This window comes from Anabas testudineus, chromosome 14 (genome assembly GCF_900324465.2).
Source record: "Anabas testudineus chromosome 14, fAnaTes1.2, whole genome shotgun sequence".
NCBI lineage: Eukaryota > Metazoa > Chordata > Actinopteri > Anabantiformes > Anabantidae > Anabas > Anabas testudineus.
Window position 1 is genome coordinate 14777395 of NC_046623.1, and position 22149 is coordinate 14799543.

Genomic DNA, 22149 nt, shown 5'->3' on the forward strand with positions numbered 1-22149 from the left:
ATAGAACAGATAAAAGAGCACAACTGATCTTTGTTAGTCTGATGATGGTGTCTCCATCTGTAGATAAACTGCCCGATGGTCGATTGAAGTCCAAACAAGCAAACAACAGTTTTATGGTCTTCAGAAATATTTGTTCAACATAATTAAGAACCAGAGTTGTCTTCTCTAAATACAGCAGGACTCCCAGATTCAAATTTTCACATTATATATTTATATATATAAAAAAACATTTTACAATAGCCTTCACAAGCTTTTTAACCCCTCTATATGTTTGTTGTAGTCCAGACTTTGCCAACTCGTATTAATGAGACACAGGGTTTAATATGAACACTTTTATTAAAGGGATCACAGGTAGAAAAGGTCATCAGCAGTGCCAGAGACATCATTTCTCCTCTTTCACCAACTACTGCCAACAATCACTCACAGCCTCACTGAGAAAGATGCAATATCTTAATCTGGCAAGATGTAAAACCAAGTAAGTTTACTCAAGAAACATAATTATTTAAAACAATATGCATATAATGGGAGCATGATACTGCACACTGCTAAATGAAACACACATTACCAGCGCTGCTTGTTTGTACTGTGACAAAAAAAACAAAAAAAACTAAAGCGGCAAGAGGGATGCAGAGTGGCCTGAAACTGCCACACGACGAGCACAAAAGATCCAATGCTTTTTTTTTTTTTTAACACCAATATATTAATTTTACTGAAATAGCTGCGTGCAGATCTGAATATTATACAGTGTAGGGAATATAAACACAGTGGGAAGTCAGTTTGATAATATCGTCTGCTGATAGTGTTAAAGTTAAAGCAATCCGAACTCAATTGTCTTTTATTTTACTGATGCAGCTATAAAAAAAAAAAACAAATTTTTTTTGACATTATGTAGAAAAAGCCATACTGTCTGGGACTCAACTGCAGCAGCTTTGGAAGAGATCACATCCTACAAGGTGGCAAACATCATAAGCCAAAGCCAAAAGAGAAATACTTGTTCAGCATCAAACGTTAAAGAGAGAAGATAAGAGATTCAAATTTGAGTAAACCTATAAAAAAAGACCTTAAGACAAACACCAGTCACCTGGAAAATTTGCCAGTTAGATATTGTTACTAAAATCAGCTGCTTTTAAAATGTGAGAATTTTTTCACTGCCTCGCAGAAATGTACATGAAGTCGTCAGAAGCAACCAGCATTACCTCTTAGTGTGGCACACTGGATGCAGCCACACAGTATTCTCAGGTCAATACATTAGAGGCCATCTACAGGAGCCACAATACATAGTCAGCTGATCATAATACAGCAGGTGGTGGAACAACTAGCAGTAACTCATGGATGAGAGCAACACAAGCTGACGTGAAGATTTCACCGTTTTCTAAATCAACCCCATCCCTCACACTCTATGTGCGTCTGTAAGCACAGATGTGTTTGCTTGACAAATGTGAAGAGCCTCAATGTTGAAACAGAAAGGAAAAAAAGTCTTTATTCTTTCTGACGCGTTCCATACAAAAATTCACTTTCCTGATTGGTTTGGCAAAGTGCTCGTTTGGCAACTGCTCACAAAAACCCACCAATCACAGGAGAGGAAAGGTGGGTTCTGGAGACTGTAACTGTGCCACTCTGTCAAAACCATTCATGGATCAAACTAAAACCAATCGCAAAAATAAAGGTAGCAGGACAGCTCGTCTGACAAAGTCTGTGTAGGTCCATATCCTATATGTATCTGCTGTCAGGTATTTCAAGTTTTTTTGTCATTGTACTGACATCTCTGCACGACATATACAGTGTTATTCTTACTATACAAAATACTATGCAGCCAGAGCGGTTGTCTGGAGCTGGGGAGGTGAAACATTTGGGATGAGATGTGTAGACAAGAGGACAAGAGGAAAGGAGCTGATGAACTGTAGCTACACTATCAGGAGGTGAAGTGAACATGTGACTGCTCCTGAATGAAAGGGCTGATGGGTGGTGTTAGAGACAAAAGACAGAGGGTTATCCAGATGGAGTAGCAGAACAGAGGATGAAGTGGGGTAGGGGGTGGGGGGGTGTAGTGACGCCCCCCTCTGTGTCCTATCGATCCATTTCATCCAGCAGGGGTGTGGCGTCTCCAGCGATAGACATGGGTGTGCTCTCGATCATGGGGCTGGGTGATGGCCGCGGCGTCATCCTCTGGGCTTTCTTCCGCCCCTCTGCTTCTTTCTCCTTCAACCACTGCTCCGCCATCTTGCCCCAGTCCACTGCGGACGCGTTGCTGCTGCTCGCCCTGCAGGGAGGGAGGACACAGAAGGATGTGTTTCAGCTCAAAAACTGAGACAAGTTCAATGCCGGGCTGTTTGTTAGCTTTAAAGTTACGTAGACTGTGGGTTTAGCACCATCTAATGGCCGAAAACCTACTACGAACCTACAAAAGCCTACCTACTAAAACCAACATCACACATTCAGACACAGAAAATCTGAAATGATAAATTTCATCTTTAATGTTAAAATGAAAACAGCTGGGAGAAATCACCCCCTCCCCCTTACTTTGGCTGTTGCTGAGGTGTTCTTCCTCTGGATGAGGTGGAGGATGACGGAGTGCTGGACGAATGGCCGTGGTGACCGCTGTGGTGGCCGTGATGACTGTGGTGTGACATGTGGCTTCCGTGTGGGTGGGTGTGTGTGTGAGAGTGTGAGGACTGTGGGGTGGAGCCGGGGTACTGTGGCGTGCCCAGGGCATGTTGGCTTGGTGTGGTGTAGGAGTAGCTGGGCGTCATCATGGGCGTCGCCATTGGCTGCTGAGGTGTGGCAAATACCTGCAGGGGAGCAAATGATGTTTACTAATGTACTGTAATGTGTACTTGGAGTTAAAATGAATGTTACTGAGCCCTCTAGGAGCCATCATCTTCACAACAATCCCCCCTTTTTCTTTCCCACGGCAGTCGTCTATATTAAAAGCTGCACTCACATGATAAGCAGAGGAGCTTCCTCCTCCTCCTCCTGTGCTACCACCATAGCCGTACTGGCTGGAGCCCCACTGTGCAGGGGTGGTGTTGGGGTTGGGGTTCTGGCCCTGGCCTGTGACTGCAGCGATGGCACTGAACATCTGAGAGGTCATGTTGCGTGGGAGGGCGTTGACAGCTCGCGTCAGGTCTAGGGAGGAAGAAACACATTAGGAAATAGGAACAACTGTGACAACTTAACTGATGCTGGTAAAGTAGATTTGTATTATGAGGAAAAGAAGAACTCACCTGCAATGTTAATGTTGGCTGGGGTGGCGTTGAGGGACGCAGGTGTCCTTGTTCGGCTGCTGTTGCTGGGCGTGATGCCTTTCAAAAGGGGTTAAAGTGTTAGCCAAATATCATCAAACTCATGCAACATCTACTATCAACAGTAAGTGTAGTGCTTCAATACCTGGTACTGGCTCTTGGTAATGGTCCTTAAACCAGCGGAATAATCCGTTTACTGTGGGAAATATTTGTGAACGATAGCGGAAGCCATCGGGGGTGATCGTCACATACTCGATCCTAGGAGGGAAAAAGATAAAGGCATATTGACGTTTCAGTTCTATAGATATGTAAATCATGTTGTCCATCAGACCTGTAAATCTCTAATAGGCAGCTGAATGTGGACCTTTCTACATCACAATCGGTCAGTTACAACACAGCTTCCAATGAAATCAACCCCAACTTTTTTCCATTATTTTCAGAAAACATTTCTGCTCACCTCGGTTTTCCTCGAGGCTGGTAGCCCAGTATGAACTTCCCTGGCAACTCTTTACAAGCCGAAATAAAGTATGGAATAAAAGTAGGCTTCTCCCTCTTTACTCTGATCAATAACTCCTCCATTTTCTACCAAGAGGAGAACAAAACACGAAGAGGCATGAGACAGGTGGTGGAACAGGGTGAAAACAAGATATTCAACAGAACCAGAAAATCAGTATATACCTCCTTGTTTCCTCCATTGCACTCCTGAAAATACTTGTGCCCCAGTAGATCCCGAGCAAAAGATGCCATTGGCTGAATGTACCTAGCTGTAATTTCATCCAGGTCTTCAAACTCCTACGGAGAATTTAAAGACACTCTTTAAGAACATGAACAAGTCAAACAAACGCTGATGTTTCTACATAAATTGTCCACAGGTGAGAGTGGGAAGCTAACACTATGCTAAACAAAAAGAAAACGGCTTACTTCAGTATTGATCCAGAGAGTGTGCCCTAAGCTGAATGCATTCTCTTTTCCTTCTTCTCTCACGTCCACATGTTGATAGATACCATCAGCCACCTAGCAAACATCACACAAGTCAGACTGGAACATGCTGTACCAAACAAGTATTGCACTGTATTGTGTGTTAACACTATGGAGGCAATCCTTTGTTGCCCTACGTCTTTTATCTACATCCACTCATTCACTCTGCTACACCCCTACATCTGTTTCTTACTTTCCAGGTGACTGTGAGGTGGTTCTCTCCCTTGCTGCTGGGCCGGATGATCAAGTCTCCCTGGTCCAGGGTCTCCATCATCTTCTCTGCCTGGTTAAAACTTATATTGTGGAAGTTGGGGTGGGCAATAACACGCTTTATATATGCTGGAGAAAGACAGAATGCAAAAAACAATATAAGGGCAGTGATGTGGACGTAAAGATTTTCGGATGAACAGAGAAAACGTTTCTGAGTGTACTGTACAGTGTACTAACGTGTGCGCTGCCGTTTCTTTTTGAGCTCCTCCTCCTGTTTTTGGTCTTCGGCTTCTGTGTCAAAGTCATAGTAGGTGTCCTTGGGAAGCTTCCACTCATTCGCTTTGTCCATCAGATCTGACGTGCGACACGTGAGGTCAACGCTGAATTTCTCAATGTCAATTTTCATGATGCGGCAGTGAACTGTCATGCCCACCTGGAGGAGGAAGGAGTAGCAGAACATTCAATGACAAAGGTGCCACAAGCGATGAAAACAGGAATGAAAGGACAGAAGACAATCAATCACAAATCTATCAGGACTGGGTATGTAACGGGCACCAACTGGAAACAAACACATTTTTGAATGCCAGACTGACAAAAACTGAAAAATGCCATTAACAAAGCATAAAAAAGGATAATGATTAAGTCTCACCTTGACCCTCTCCTCAGGGTGTTTGACCACTTTGTCACTGAGAAACTTGGTGGGAATGAAGCCCTGGACACCATTATCTAATCTGCACCGCACCCCAATGGCCTGACCCGGACATGAACCACTATCAAAGTGATTCCACACCTAAAGCGTTGAGACAAGACAAAAATGTATTCATACACTACACTCTGCTGAATTCTAAGATTTAGTTAAGTTTAATTCATTCTTGAGTCTGGTACCTCGCTGAGTTCAGGGAAGTTGTCCTGTTGGCAGAAGGGACACTGCCATAGTCCTGTAGCATCATTACGGATGGCCTGATCATAGCTCTCTCCCTGAGGTCGCCGGTGAGCAATACCAGTTACTACACTGGTAATCAGCTTACCTGGAAGAAAAGCAGGTCCAACATCAATCATAGGCAAAAACATGGCTGGTCCTGTTACTGGTTCAACTTCGCTCCTTTGTACATATGCTATGTCTATATCAGCAACTGCTTAGGCCGAGTGCTGGTGGTTAGGAATTAACCATCTGTGAGTTATTATAGATTTTTTTAAAGGACTTTATATCTAGTGATAAATCTGTGCACTTCAGTGCAGTGTGTATTACCAATATAGAAGGTCTCTGGAGTCTCCTTAGTTAGCAGGTTGAAGACTTCTTCAGTGTTGGGGACTCTGTAGGGAACTCTCAGGTCTTTGTATCTACAGCTCAACTCTGCTCGAATATCATACAGAGTAATTCCCTTGTTGCCATAACCCTACGTAAAGAAAATGAAAAGAAGAATGATGATTAAACTTCACATGTTCCTATGAGGACAAGTCAGAGGGTGTCTTAAAACTGACATGGACTACTGCAAAAACAACCAATTACAGAATTAGCTCTGCAGCTGCTTTTTCAGCTGTTGAAGCAGTTACTCTTACAAAAAGCAACAAATTAAACATTGTCTTAACACACACAGACCTGTCTCTCAAGCTCTTCAGCAAAGGCATCCAGGTCCAGATCTTTGAGACGTTCTGGATTTTCTAAGATTTCCTCCAGAGCTCCAGCTGGGTTGGCATCTTCTGCTGATTCATCATACTCCAGGGCATCCACAGCCATCTTGCGAGCCCACTCATATGTCTCAGGGTGGACCCGAGACCCATCTAGAACCTCAATGTAGGAATCCGTACTGTGTGAAAAGGTTGAAAGATGGAAAACATTGATTTACAACAATTTCACATTTAATCGTTGTAGTTTCAACACTATGAGAAACATGAGCATGTTAAAGTACCCACCTGTCTCCGAGCGATGCTGTGTCAATCTTGATAAAACCAGCACAGTTAATGAAAACCTTAGGCCCCATGTGGCACATAGTGACCAGCTGGGTTCTGTTTTCCAGACGAGTGTTGTTCTGCTTCAGAATCTGCACAAAAGAGTGCCATGGTTATGAGATGAGCAGACAAGGCAAGAAACCCTCCAATATACCACAAAACGCTAATGATATCAGTATGCATGTGTACCTTGAGCAGGTGAAAACCCTTCCTGGGTCCCAAACCACAGACATACTGGACGAGGCTCTGAGTGTGAGGATGAGCAATGGCCCTATTCACGTCCACCCCGACCTCATTGACACGGTTGATGAATTCACAGTAAAGAGCAGAGAGCAAATCCTCCTTCCCCACATGTTCCTGAGAAAAAGGTAAGTCATTTAAAATGTGTTCTGTATGTAGCTGCAGAATAGTCTTTTATATCACAGTGTTCAAATTTAATAGCAGTTTTTGATTTAGTCTGTATGATGCTACAGGAAAATCAAACGTGGACAGAGAAGGTAGGAACTTGTCCAAAAATACAATCAGAAAAATCAGACCCTCATTCCACTAAAATTGGAAAAATTAGTCTTTAAGTGATGTCACAGATAATGCCACAAAGAAGTCGAGGCTTATTTGAATACACTGAGGAAAAACTCAACACTTTAGTCTTCCTCTCACCTGTAGTGGATGTAGTTTCAGACAGAGAATATCATCGTCAGTGCTGCAGACCTGAGCGTACTCCACCAGAGGATCCTGGATCTTCCTAGCTATTGACACAGCCTGTCGCAGCAGTGGAGGGTAATCTCTAAAATCAACCTGCACAGATAGGAAACACAGGGTTAGGGAAAATGACTGGTGAAGAGAGCATTGTTTGACATCTGAAAAATAATGTGGATCCATCAGTTAAGTAAGGTCTTTACCTCAGACTTCTTGCTGTTCATATATAATGTGGCCAATTCATTGTCAACAAGTTCCACCCCCACAGGGGGGAGAGAGGATTCTTGCTCAAGTTCGCCGATTGCCCTCTTGATATCTTCCATGATCATTTGCGCATCTCTGCGCACACAAAAACATTTTTTTAACATTTACACTTTGACTCTGTAAAGTGTGAATGTTTCAAAAATATCTTTCTACCATGTACTAAAGAAATCAATTACTTACCGATTTTCCCCTGCGACAGCGACAACATGAGGTTTTTTGCTGGACAGAAACTTCTTGAGATTTTCAATGTCGCTGGCCTGGTGGGATCACACACACGATCATCTCAATGAAATGTCCAATAGCATGTTTCTCTGACACAGAAACACGTCTGTTGACCGCAGAGAAGACAAGTTTTCTGCTTTTACCTTCTTTTCTCTCTCGTCCTCCCTAAAGGCATTCCTCCTCTTCATGAAGTGGGGCAGACGCAGGAAGTCCACCACCTCTCCTTCACCGTTGATCAGAGCACAGAAAACTGGTGTATCTCTGTCAAAACAAGATGTGTTTGTACAAAACTATGATGTTACACAAGTATCTGTATCAGTTGCTTTTTAAATGTTTTTTTCAAAAATGAAAAAAGTATAATGACTTGTTTTCACGTCATGAATGGAAAAACGGTTAACAAGCACTCACATTCCACTTTAGTTTCTCCATATGACTATGAGGAGCCTGGTTAGTTAAGTGCAGTCACACATATATCTGGGGTAAAACAAATACTATGGGGCATGTCCAGTACCTGCTGGGTGCATAGGCTACACCCAATACGCGAATGCCTTTGCCCTGACTCTCATCCATCAGATCATCATCTTCTTCAACCTGCTGATCTGGCCTGTAAGGAGCCACCTTAAGCCAGTTATACAACCGACGACAGCAGGACTAGAAGGAAAGGACAATAATAGAGGTCATGATAGAGAAATTATAATATGAATCAAACACAGATTGCATTGTGTATGTGGAACACAAATACAATAAATTACAGAACGGAATAAATTAATGATCACAGTTATCAGAAATTACCCTGACGATGCTCTCTTTGGCCTCAGCAATCAGTTTGCTCTTGAGCTCCTTGGCCATCTGAGGGTAGAGGAACTGACTGAGAGCTCTCTCTATGGCTAACGTTCGCTGCCTGTTCCACTCTTGCACCTGGTGACTGAACTCATCCCTGTAGTAGAACTGTTTGATCTCGTCAAAATATGTCTGGTCACCAGCATATCTGAGGAGGAATGGAGACGAGAGAAAAAGTATTACCTAGGGCACAATTCAACAGATCTTTCTCCATTTCATTTTTTCACCATCAATTATAAATGTACTTACCCTTTGACCCCTATAAGGTCTATGCAGATGTCAATGGAAAGCAGCCCCTCATCTTCTGCGAGGCACATCTTCAAGAACTGTTCCCCATTCAGCTCTTTTACAGGCTTGTTCTTAAGATACTTGAAGGAGTAGGCAAAATGAGCCTCATCTACCTCCTACAGAAGTAAACAAATGGCAAGACGGTAAGAAATGTACTCAGAGCACATTGCATGTTCAGAAAACCTCTGCTTAGTCTGCGATATGCTAGGTTTTTAATGTGTTCAAACCTTTTTGCCCTTCTTCGTAGGCTTGATGTTAATCTTGGCCCTCTCCTGAAAGGTCTGTCTGAGAACATGTCTGACCAGTGGTTCCCGAGCAATCTGCATGGCCACCATGTACCTGGTTCCTTCCAGCACTGCTTCAGGAGTGGAGAACTGACTGCATACATAATCTTTGGCCAACTCTACAGGCTCAGCAGGAAACTGTTCTGTCTCGTGACGTTGGTAACTGTCTCTCAGATTTTCTCCAAACTGTTCTGGTGTTAACCCGAACTTTTTAGCCAAGCCATCTGTATTAAAGAAGAAACAGAAAAATATAAGACAGCTGAAGTGCAAGAATCAGATAACATTAAACTTTTATTGGGTTCTGAGTCCCAGGAATAAAGTTATATATCTGAGATGTGACTAACCGAGTCCCACACTCTGACAGATGCTGTACATATCCCTCCGAGATGCCAGCTTGAGGTCAGGTCCTTTCTGTTCTTCTTCCTCTTCTACCTCCAATTCCTCCTCTTCACCTACAGAGGTACACCATGGAAATAAGTCATGCAGCAAACTGTCAAACACTTCACAGTCAGAACAGCAAGGTGCGGCAGTTTCTGTATTTTCATACAGTCAGCTTACCATCTTCTGACACTTCTTTAATCTTCTTCAGACGCTTCTTGTTAGCCTTTGCAGCATTCTGCATCTTAGGGATATCCCGACCATAGTAGAGCAGAAAGTGGTTGTATACATCACCCAGCTCCTCCAGAGTTTGTACATCTTTCAGCCTACAGAAAATTATAAAAGACGTTTAAACAGGTAAACTTGATTAAAGGGTCACAGTGCCCTTGGCCTGCTCTCGCTTATATTGCTGCTGTGCATGCAAGGGAACATAATTGGTACCACAAAATATATTGTATCACAAAATGACCCAATCACACAAAAATATAGTTATCGTAAACACTATGATACCTTTCTTAGGTATAAATTAATCTTTCTTAGGCTGAGTTATATCAAGTCATACCTCTCCATATCAGCTGTGTCCAGAGGACGGATGCCATCAGCCAAAGGTTTGTCAGGGTCGGCAGAGATCTGTTCAAACTGGAAGGACTGCATCTTCTGAAACAGACGCGTCAGATTCTGCTTCCGGGTCTTCAGTTGAGTCCACTGATGTGTGAAGGATAAACATGTATAAGTTACCAGGAGATGACATATGTACAAAAACACAATAGAAGCAAATTATTAATTAGAACAATAAATTACTTGTACAATAGATTACAGCAGGATTCATTCTGACCTTTAACAATGGTGTTTGTTAGTTTTTAGTCTATTTATTCTGTTACCTTTTCATCCCACTGCCACACCTTCCATAGGTCGTTGATGTTTAACTCTGGCTCCACATATTCTTTCCTGTAAAAGGCTATGAATGGAACCTAAAAATATATACAATTGGTTATTTAAAGTGATATAGAAATTAGATTTGCTAAATAATAATGCATAATATGCATTATTAGTTCTCTGTACCTCAAACTGTTGATTCCTCATAAAGTTCAGGGCCTCCTTAATCTTTGCAATAGTGCTGGGGCCTTTCCTGCTGAAGTTTGTGGTTGTCCCTCTGTCTAAATAATCAGTGCTCTCCTGTTTAGGATAACAGGAAAATGTATTGGTGAAATGATAGGCAAGGGTTTAAATTACAAAAATCTATTTATTCCACAAACAGGAATCTAACCAGGGAAAGGTACCTGCATAGATATAGTCAAAGTGGAGAATCCGTGTCTAAAGATCCACTCTGCTTCCTCTTCTAGCTCATCATCTTCAGCGGGTTTGACAGGGATGGATCGTAACTACAAGACAGATCACAAAGTCAGCAAGACAGGCACTCAAAAAGACAACAACAATAAAATACAGAACAAATTTGCTTTCAAGGTTTCACTGTTGTTTCATAAAGTTAAAGAAATTGAGATATAATGTTACAGAAATTGAGATATAAAGTTAATTTCAAAATGTCACAACACCAAATACACACAGACAAGAAGAAAATCACTGGAACAGACATTAACAAACACACCTGAAACCTCTCAGGCATATCTGTAGAACGGATCTCATTGTCTTGATCAGTCATGTGACTACTTTCCAGCTCACTGGGCTCGTAGAGCTCAAAGATACTCTTCCTCCCCAGCCTCCTCTTAGTCTGTTTCTTAGGGCGGTCCCAGCCCTCTTCATCCTGGTCTTCCTCCTCCTCCTCGCCCTGGTCGTAAGCGTCTGCATCAAAGTCAGCAAAGTCAAAGTCTCCACCGAAAATCTCCTGGGCCTCCTGAAGAGCTCTGTGGAAAGATGGTCAGTGATGAAAAGAAACAGCAGTGATTATGTCTCTTTCTTTAATGGCACCTTAAAAAACAAACAACAATAGAAGGAAAGTAGAAACCACACTCACGCGTCTGTGTATCCTGAGAACTTCTTGCCCCTCTTTTTGGTGATGGGTTGGCCATCATCATCTACAATAAAGTCATCTATATCTGTGGAACAAAAGCACAAACTTTTTAAGTCAAGTATTTAATTGATTTTAAATTACTTTTACTAGAATTTTTTTTTTTTAAATCAAGAAATTCTTCTGGCCTACCTGACTCCTCATCCTCTCCTTCTTCATCATCATCTCCATGGTGGAGAGGCTCATCCACAGCCTCACCTTCCTCCAGCTCGCCCTCTCCATCCCCATGAAAGATCTCATCTGCGATTAAGTCCTTTTCATCATCATCTTCTTCATCATCATCCAGTGTTTTTACACGGTCATATTTCTTCTTCTGTGACACAAGACAGGTACAACGTCACCACAGCTGACCTAATCATTTTCAAGTGTACAAAGGTGACATAAATGGAAAAGACATAGTAAAACAAATACATCATAGCAGCTGGTTAGTGTAGTGGTAAAATCACCTCCCATGTGGGAGACTGGGGTTCAAATTCCAGCTGTGGCCTACAACCAGTAGGGGTCCTTAGGCAAGACCTCCTCACGCTTACCCTGCCTACCCTTGTACCCTACTTGTAAGTCGCTTTGGATAAAAGCGTCTGCTAAACGACTAAATGTAAATGTACATCATAAGTACACAGAGAAAAGCATGAAGAGAAACTGTTCTTACCCTCCTTTTCACTTTAACACCCAAGTTTTCCTCAATTAGGTCGAGATCATCATCATCCAGGTAGTCGTCGTAACCTGCATAGAGGAAAAGTCTCTTTTATATCACAGCTGCAGGGAATTGTTGTTTATTACTCCCTTCAACGCAGGTAAATTCAGCTGAAACAACACATTAATTTTCTTTGATAACAAAAGAAGTCATATGATGAAGAATTATACACGCCCTCCAGCAAAAAAACTAAGATTAAACAGCATCTCCCCAGGTTAATGCGACCCATAATTGGGAGCATCTGGTGCAGAAAGCACAGGGAGAGAGATGGGGCAGTGTTTGTCCTTCCAGCACAACAAAAATATTATGTCTTAAAATCTACTGTTCAACACAGTTGACTGAAAATCAAGGAAACATATCAATTTGAGGTCAGATTGGGAGGCTGATACAAATATTTGGGAGATTCCAAATATTGCAATAATGTCCAATAGCAAGAAATTGGCTAAAACAAGTGTGCACATCAGACTCACGTGCCACATTTCTTTTAAACTCTGACCAAGACTCCTACTAAGTAGGACAAATTAATTGAACTGTCTGTGTCTGTGCTAGATTTTCTAGTATCAGTCCAACTATAAAATGAGCGTTAAGTCAGTGCCGTCTATCAACTACCTGCTATTCACACAGGCAGAAAACTTGATACATTCCTAATATATAAACAACTCCTGTAAAGACTTTTCCTGATGATTAATTTAAATGTTTTACAGACTAGAGAAGACTAAAGCAAAAAAAAGCAAAATGAAGCAACTTATTTCTAAGAGGGTATAAATAAAGTACACAACTAAGCACAGTGTTTTCTTGTGTAAATTCAAATGGCTTTTTCATGTTTTTGTCTGTTTTCTTTTCCATATCAGTTTTACACATTCACAAATATTTTGGCCTTCCTGTCAGTAAGTAGTAAGAAGGATGGTATCATATGTACATCAGCGCCTCCCCTCTATTGACTTGAAGGAATTATTTAGAAACACCTGATGAACTTACTTCGCTTTTTACGTCGATGCCTCACTTCCTCCTCTGAGTCACTCCCCCCTCTACTCCCACTTCGTTCAGCTTCTTCTTCATCCTCCTCTGCATCATCATCTCCATCATCAATGAGTCCACGCAAATTTCCTTGCTCATCCTGATCCTCTGTGTCCTCTTCTTCCTCTTCATCTGTTAAGAAATGACAAGTGTTGCACAACATACAACCACACATCTGAAACACATACCCAGAGTGGGAAAAACACACAAACAAACAAAAAAAAAATCTTACCATCTTCCGGCATAAACTTCTGGGTCTTTTTAGGTTTTAGCTCTTTTTCATCAAACTCCTCCTCTGACTCCTCAGCCTCACTCTCAATAAAGTCTGACATAACTGCTCCTTCTGAAAAGAAGTTCAAGATGCTGTTAGTAAACCTTCTCAAAATTAACTATGCATTGCTTTCTTCTCCTAGTCAGGCCACAAATGTGAAAACTAAACACACACAATGTGAAATAGCAATTTTACTTTTTAAGATCTAGTTTCTTTTTACTTCCAATTTAATAACTTAGAAACTAACTAAAAGTGGGAAAACACATGCTATTTTAGTCAATCTGACTAAAATATGATATATGCTATTTGTGTTTGGCCTCATGGTATTACATGCATTTTTAACCAGCTCTTTTTGGCGAATATTCTGTTTAATCTCTACAAGATTTAAGTTTTCCTCCAGAATCAATTATGTTTTGTGGGGTTGAACAATGTCTGGCTGCAAAGCATGAGCATGTTGTCGAGGGGGGGTGTTAAACATACCTGTCTGTATGAACATGTATAGTATGTGTTTTTTCAACACCTTAACTGTATAACATTTCTTAATGCATTACATTTTTAAAAGATGTAGTAAAGATAGTTGCAGTAAACGCAGTATTCATATTTTCGGGATTACTCATACAAGCAATGCGTTCTAGACTATGTTATACTAGTGTAGCTAGTTAAAACAATTAAATAGAAATTAACAATGATACATGCTATTAGTATTTGGCCTGTTGGTGCTTTCATCTCTACCCAGTAATATATTGTTAGTACGTTACAACATAACTAGATTTAGAGAGCAGGCTTTAAAAAACACTTGGCGATGTCGCAATGCGCACTCACAACATCGACGGAGACCAACAACCACACGCATTGCTTGTTTTCAATGCAACCTTAGCTAATGACATTCACATTAGGTATTTTTGTAAGCTGGCTGTCAAGCGACCGGTCGACAATCTTCACTGCTGACCTATTTTGAGATTGTCCTTCATGAACTTTAGTTAACGTTAATGCAAGCTAGTCACCACCAATTAAGCTAATACCTGTGTTAGCGGTGCAAGCTAGCTGGCGAGCATCCTTTTGCTAAGTAGCGGTTAGCTTACTTAAATTTCACATGTTCGTTCTTAACAACGTTGTACATGACAATGCATTAGTTGACAAGCTACACACAACCGAATATATCCCAACTCTGTGAAATGGAAAACCAAGGCCTCTGCGCCAACTTTGTGACGTTAGCTAACGTTAAAGCTGGGGCATACTAGTGCGTTAGCCTAGCATTAGCTGCAAGGACAACAACAGCTAACAGCTAGCTCCAGTAACGTCGGCTAGTTAACGGCTGTAAGATAAAAACAGCAATACAAAATGTTACACATACAAATGATCACGGTGAAATTGAACTTACACGTCTCGCTGCGATGGTGTAATCCGTAGTTATTTACAGTAATAACGGGGTTGGGTTGTGATTTGGGTTCCTGGGAGCTTGTACTTGTGAAAATGGCCGAGAACAAGCGGCGTGATGATGATTCCGGGATCCAGCGAGGAAACTTCCCGGGGCTTCAGCAGCGAAGTGTCGGCCCCTGGTGGTTCACCGCGGTTCGGCACAACACGAGCCAAATCACTAACACTACACGCTACAGAACCTCCTAATAGTTAGTGGGAATATGTTCACAGTATCATAAATATCAAACTATAACACAGAACCGCGCAATAAACCTCAAACTAAGCGCATTTAGGCAGCGGCCGCTCCGAGCCGCTGGGGGCGCTGTGGCCTGAACTGCGCGTCAGACAACGGCAGCTCTTCAATGACGTAGCGAAAAAGAACAACCCTCAGAGAGGCTGCGGGTTTGAGGAGGAATGGGTCATTTACACTTGGATGTTTTTCCACGCGTTTTAACAGCTCGTTTGTTATTATTGTTATGTCTGTTTGGGTTGTCAGCTGGTACGGAACTGAGTTTTGTGACATGTGGATCGGTCATTAAATTGTTAAACCTGCAGCACAATGTGAGACTTCACTCGCACGACGTACGCTACGGCTCCGGTGAGTTTGCTCTGGTTAATTATGACTATTAAACACTAACAACCAGCTATTTACTTATTTTAACAGTCACTTTAACATCTAAAATGACCCACGTCTGAAAATAAAACTGTAATGTTGGATGAGGATTAGAAATCCTGATCTAGGTAGATCAAGGGGACAGGTAATTCACAATGACTGTATTTACAGTCAAATACATATAAAACACTGGTGAAATATCATCTTTTAGATCATCTGCCTTGTTACAAACAAACTTGACTAAAGCTGGAAAGATTGTAAGTTTCTAATTAAATTTTTCCACTAAGTATTTCTTGTTTATATTTCTCTTTTAGTTTTTATCATGACATCTTCAGTCAGACCCAACAGTGATTAACTCATTTTAAACCTTCACATCAAATGGAAATACATCAATTAAATGAACTGTTTTCAACATATTTGTTACTTTGACTACTGATGTGAATGCCTTTCTGTGTGTCTTTGTGTATTTGAGACAGGTAGTGGGCAGCAGTCTGTAACAGGCGTTACTGCTGTGGAAGACAGTAACAGCTACTGGAGTATCAGAGGAACGAATGATGCTTTCTGCCATCGGGGTACCCCGGTTAAATGCGGGCAGACGATCCGCCTCACCCATGTCAACACAGGCCGTAACCTGCACAGCCACTACTTCACCTCCCCACTGTCCTCTAACCAGGTGGGTGATGGGAGGAGTAGTTTAGAGAGAAGAGGTTTGGTCTTAGATCCACATAGATAACTGCAGAAATTAGGTAAATGTTTCCTAATATCTGATAGATCACTACTGCTTTGTCAAGTTAAAGCTACTGGGATAGATTTATTACTGTGAGATGACAAATATTTATTCAGAGATGGTAAATGCTAAAGGTTTTCTTTTTACATTTTGTGAAACCTTGATCAGTATTTTGAGGTGGACCTGAGTTGACAGCTTCTTTTACACTTCAGGAAACGAAACCAAACTCAACTGGAAAAACAGCCTTGGGTCAATGAAAACCTCTTCTGTCTTGAGGAAGTGTGAAGACACTGTCTGCTCAAAGTGTAATAGGGTTGCAAGATGTGAGACATGAGTTGATAGAAATTTGTGAACTGTCTGACATTTTGTTATAGTGTTTACGCTAAAGTCTTTCTAACATCAGTGGGTGTAGTAGGAGATTTTTGGCATGTTGTAAAACAATAGTGTGGTAGGAGGCATTGTGTTTTCAAGATGTCAATGCGATATTACAGGACACCTGGAGGGAATTTCATTACATTTGGCACAAACATCCACCTGGAGTAGATTAGAGTCTGAGTCTGGACAGACGTGCATGGAAACTGCAGCTTGACTGGTTGTCAGAGGCATTCGGCCATGAGGAGCTAATTATACTTTTAACTTACAGGCATCAGTTTGATGTGAGTTCCTCAACAAATGGGTATTTAATTCATCTGTTTTAATTTTATCTGTAAGCTGTTTGTTAATGAAGTTGCCAGGACATGCCAAATCATAGACTTGTCATCACTATGACAATACAATACTACAAAGGAAGATTTCATGTACATAGTACAGGACCTCTCTAATATCGGTGTCACTATGTGTGTTTGGGTTTACTGTGTTAGGATAGTTGACATTTTAAATAATCAGGACTGATGTTTTTTAAGGACAGAAATGAGATAGTAGATTTAAGAACAGTGTAATCCATGCCGGGGATTGTGAAATGAAACCCTTTCTCTTTTTCACTTATCCACAGGAGGTGAGTGCATTTGGTGAGGAAGGGGAAGGGGATCATCTAGATGAGTGGACAGTTCAGTGTGGGGGATCCGTATGGAAGCGAGAAGAGGCTGTTCGCTTCCGCCATAAGGCCACTGATGCACTGCTGTCAGTGACAGGGGAGCAGTATGGTCGACCAATCCATGGTCAGAGGGAGGTTCACGCCATGTCAGGCCCCAGCCAGCACAGCTTGTGGAAAGCCATGGAGGGCATCTTCATGAAACCCAGTGAGATCCTGGCAGGCGGCCGAGATTCCAGTCACCCACACACAGAGTTCTGAACTTCTCTCTTTGTCTCTTTTCATTTTTCTCCCTCTCCTCCTTTGTGTTCCTGCCACCTGCTTCAGTTACATCTGTACCACTGCCTCCATATTTGTCCCTTGACTCATTTCTCTCTCATTAACCTTTGACTGTTGACTTTTGAGGAGACTGTGCCAAAGTCTGTCATCAATCAGGAATTATTTCTTCTTATTCCATACAAACCTCTCTGACATTGTGTAGTATTTTAAAAATAAAATCCACAAACATCTGTGGAGGTTAAACTTGAAAAACAGAGTACTCTTAAGATCCAACCGCTACACTCAACAGCCAACGTAATTAGAATAATGCTATAATTTACCCTAATGGGTACAAGAAAACCACAGCGTAATAAAAGGTATTTTTAAAAAGCTGTTTACTGTAAAGGCTACTTCTTATTACAGTTTGTGACACTTGCAGCAAGAGGTGTCCTCGTAGCTGTTATTTATTGTTGAATAGCTGCCACCAGCAGTCACACTACAATACAGACTTGTGCCTTTATGAAAAGTAGATGTTTACATTATCGAGCCTTTTATGCTTTTATAAATGAGAAGAAACGAGAATGTAGGGTTTTTTTAATGGTATTTTTTAGCCATTATCTACTAAAACAGTGAATAACCAGTGTTACTACAGTAAGGTAATTTCTTTCCTCACTTCCCTCAGATTCAGTGTTACATTTAAATCGTCCTGCACTAATGGTCACAGGAAAATAAGCAGCAGTCTGTGCAGATCTGTTTTTTATTTGAGACTCTGGAGTTACATGTTGGGATAAAGTACAGTGTTTTGTGTTTATGCTGTCTGTGCATGCATGTGCACCGTTTGTAGTATCTCTTTGTTACAGGGGTTCATTTAAATAACAAATGGGCAATGAATACCTCATATTAAAGAGCATTTTTTATGCATACCACTATTAGTGTGACCTCTTTATTGGATTATCTACTTTTTTCAGTTGCTAAAATCACAGGTGTAATTTTTGCATCATGGCTTAAAAATAAATAACAGATGTTATCAATGACTCTAGCAACATGAGTTATAACATAGAAACAGCCCTCTACAGTATCTTACATTTGATCTTACTTTTAGTCTGATACACAGATATTGTACTTTCTGCTCCACCACACATCTACATCCATTTGACATATTTTGTTACTTTGAAGATGCAGATGCTGAATATACAGTAGAATATAATCAAGTAGTACAATTATTATGAATTAAGCACCTGGAAAGTACATATAGTGGTTAAACTCCACATTTACAAGCTGCAATATTAGTAATGTGTGCATATGAATACTCCAATAACACGTCATTCTACATTATAAGTACTTCTATTTCTGGTTATTTAAGTATGTCAATGCTAATACTTTGGCCTTTTATCATTCTTTATGATGTAGATGTTGAATACATTCAGATTGGACTTCAACAGTGTTTAAAATCTTTTTCATCATTACTTAGTCTGAAGAAATCTGTTTCATAGCGGAGTACTTCTACTACTTATTGTGCATTAAAGTCATGTAATTTAACTTTCTTGCTTTGTGCCTCACTCTCACATCACTTTGGATGAAAGCATCTGCATCTACGTGTCTAAATGTAATGTAAATGTAAAGGTGGTACTTCTACTTGTGATGGAGTACTTTATTTAAGTATTTAGTCAGTGTACCTCTGCCACCTCTGCTATAGAGTCCAACTCCTTAATTTGACCCACACAGAACTGGCAGGAGATGCAAGCTAATAATGTGTGCCTGGACCATTACACTTAGCATAATGCCTTGTTTGTCCACTTGATGGCTTGTTTTTGTTTCATTATCTGCTGGTTAATAGAATCCGGGTGCCTCTTCTATGAGGCTATTCTCACTTGATCTGTGCTCCCTAATTATCAATGATTTAGAGAGAGCACTGTGCCAGCGCTGCTTCACTTTTTGACACGAGTTGACAAATGTGAAAATTAATATCCATCCATCCATCACACAGTGCATCAAGCCAAATAGGGACACGGGTCTTGATTGTGAGATCTGACTCTGCTGCTTGTGCTCTTCTCATTCACAGCTGCTTTATGTTCCTCTTGTACCTGCTTGGGGAAACTGCAGTGAAACCCATGCTGTGTTGTCATGCTATTATTAGGGCTAGAATTTATAATAACACTGCAACAATGATAACAAGTGACAAGTAAAACAACAAGCCTGCTTCACGCTGAATGTTACAGCATCTAACAGTCTGTGAAAATGTTTGTGTTCACCTGCTCATATGAGTCAAAAGCTATATGTAGTCTGGAAGTTTATCATGCTGGGTAACATTGTTTTGTTGTTATTGGACAAGTAAACACAGATGCCTTAGATTTCTATCAAAACAAGGTTTTATTGCATAAACATATATGGATATATTTTTTTTAGATTAAACAGATTAAACTTGTATTTGCATTTTTAAATATCCATTCAGTTGGTAACTATTGCTGTTTTCTTTCTCCTTTACTAAGCAGCATGCCAAGGTTGTAGTACGTATCTGTGTTTAGTTTTATCTCTATACAATCTACAAGGTAAAAACATGTTTTGGTAAAAACAAATCTCAAAAGCAACTTTCAAAAACATGAAAATCATGAGCTGATCCCGTCCTGTTACAGATGTACAGTATATTAATGTAAACTTCAGAAGTGCTGATCAAAGGTCTTTCCCTCACATAGCCATGCAAGGATGTCTGAATGGCACAATTATTAGAGAATAGTCAAGATAAAGCAGTCTATGCTGGTTTCAAAAGGACCATGATGCAAGTAGACAAAGGTGAAAACATGGTCCGTCGGTTGAGCGTCAGTGCGCTAACAATAAGGACAAACTGACGTATGAGGATAAGTGTAGCATACATTATACAGCAGTTAATACAAGACAATGAGGCAGTGAGAACATTAAAAAACTAATGTGACTATAACACACTAGATATTGTGGTCAGTGTGAATTTCAACTATTCACAGTGAGAATTACACATTCTACTCTAGATGACGTGAAACGGAGATGGTGATGATGATGATGATGATGTGACCTTGTATTTGCATATTTATGAAAATGCCCTCTCCTGCACTCTGATTTGATTAATAGCTGGTAGAAACTAGAAAAAATGGCTATTACAGTATAAATTGGAAAGTCAAATATGTGACAGTAGTACATACATACCTACATTGAAACCAAGGCTGTGCCACCACAAAGAAAGAGAAAATCGATTCCCCTGTCTGTCAAAGACATGGAAATCTAAACAACAACATGCATACTGATTTACAGTATAATACATTTTTGCTGTGGTACTCAATTTTACAAAGCTATTTTTTTATTTTATTTTAAAAGAAAGCCCTCTCTCCTCTTGTCTTCTTCGTCTAACACAGACAGCATATAAACGCACGTGGCTGCACATTAAGTTGATTGAAATTACTTTTGTTTCCATCCATCTTGGCAAAAGACAAGAGAACAAATCACTTCAAGGTGTTAATGGGAACAAAACAGTCTCCAATTTGATGTTGGGGCCGATGGGAGCATTGTGCAATTTAGGAATTCACACAGGTTGCTGTTATGGCATATAATCTCACAATAACCTCCACACAGGGCTGGGCGATTTTGGTTGAAATAAATGTCATAATAATTAAAATAATTTTACAATATATTTTAATATCACAAAATAATCACATGTAAAATAATATTCACTGTAATAAAGCGACTTCCAGTGACTAAGCTCAGGTTTTCAATGAGAATCTACTTTTGTTTTCAAAGCTAATTTTTGGAAACCACTGGCAGAATAAGAACATATTACAATAAAACTGTTTGGCAGTAGATAGACAGCGACATCTTGTTCACCCAGCCCTGCACCAACATAAAAATCCTCAAATTTAATCTGTGGTGCCATTGGGATGTTCAGCCTTGAGGAGCATGATTGTAAACCCTTACAAGGCCTTTTCTAAACTGTTCCATCCCAGCAAGCTTTATAAAAAGTAGTGCTATTGGGCCTGAACTGTAAAATATAGCTGTGACCCCAGAAACTACCACAGGTTCTGCAGTAGTTGCTCTCAGCCTGTCATCCAATCCTGAGCTCTAAACTGATGCAACTGCACAATTTAGGTTGTGGTAAAAAAACAAAAACATAACAAACCCCCAAAACAAACTTGGATTGGCCATTAAAACAGTGAATGTCACCAAAGTGCTCAAATTCGGTGCTGCTGTTCATCACTCGTGAACACCTTGTAAACATGGTTGTTCAAGCTTTTAGCTGCAGTTGTCGTTTTAACCACTAGACTGCAACAGTTTCCAAGAAAACAGCTGGACCTACAGCGTGTCACAGCATGACTGTGTAGCCCTGGTATTTCTCTCAAGTTTCTACCTTTCATACATTCTGCTGTTGAGAGGAATAATACATTACACAAGCTAAGTAGTACTATATATATGTGCATATATACAGTGAAATCCATGGGAACAGGGGTGATGTTTGGTATGGCAGTGTACAGTACATACCGGCATGCGTTTGTGTGGTCTGTATTTGCCACAGTTGGGCAGTTTTATAATGAGATGCTAAAAATAAATGATTTCAGCTTGGTCTTATTTTAACCAAAAACCATTAGTCCCACTTTCACAGGAACGATTTTACCACTATATTTTACACCTCTCAGACAGCCTGAGCTTACATTATCTATGGCCAACAGTGTATTTTACACACCCACACAAATGTTGAGTGACAAATCAAAAGACTGAAGAGT

General features: G+C 40.6%; 2 protein-coding genes across 2 annotated transcripts; one reads left to right on the plus strand and one right to left on the minus strand.

Annotated features, from left to right (window-relative positions):
* Positions 1-674: 674 nt before the first annotated feature.
* On the minus strand, positions 675-14882 carry supt6h (SPT6 homolog, histone chaperone and transcription elongation factor). Its single transcript, XM_026370740.1, has 37 exons — positions 14742-14882; positions 13322-13432; positions 13051-13221; positions 12028-12101; positions 11511-11691; positions 11325-11406; positions 10959-11214; positions 10633-10734; positions 10415-10528; positions 10234-10323; positions 9915-10057; positions 9533-9678; positions 9319-9426; positions 8918-9198; positions 8652-8806; positions 8355-8550; positions 8074-8213; positions 7706-7823; positions 7521-7597; positions 7280-7415; positions 7038-7175; positions 6570-6737; positions 6345-6472; positions 6031-6238; positions 5680-5827; positions 5316-5458; positions 5080-5220; positions 4668-4863; positions 4414-4559; positions 4164-4256; positions 3921-4034; positions 3700-3824; positions 3388-3500; positions 3225-3302; positions 2942-3126; positions 2521-2789; positions 675-2260 (listed from the first exon to the last, which is right to left on the minus strand). The coding sequence occupies exons 2-37, from the start codon at positions 13419-13421 to the stop codon at positions 2068-2070; spliced, it is 5256 nt and encodes a 1751-aa protein (XP_026226525.1). The 5' UTR covers positions 13422-13432; positions 14742-14882; the 3' UTR covers positions 675-2067.
* Positions 14883-15030: 148 nt separating this feature from the next.
* sdf2 (stromal cell-derived factor 2) lies at positions 15031-18326 on the plus strand. Its single transcript, XM_026370741.1, has 3 exons — positions 15031-15377; positions 15869-16065; positions 17111-18326. Exons 1-3 carry the CDS (start codon positions 15194-15196, stop codon positions 17408-17410), a joined length of 681 nt encoding a protein of 226 aa, XP_026226526.1. The 5' UTR covers positions 15031-15193; the 3' UTR covers positions 17411-18326.
* Positions 18327-22149: the final 3823 nt, after the last annotated feature.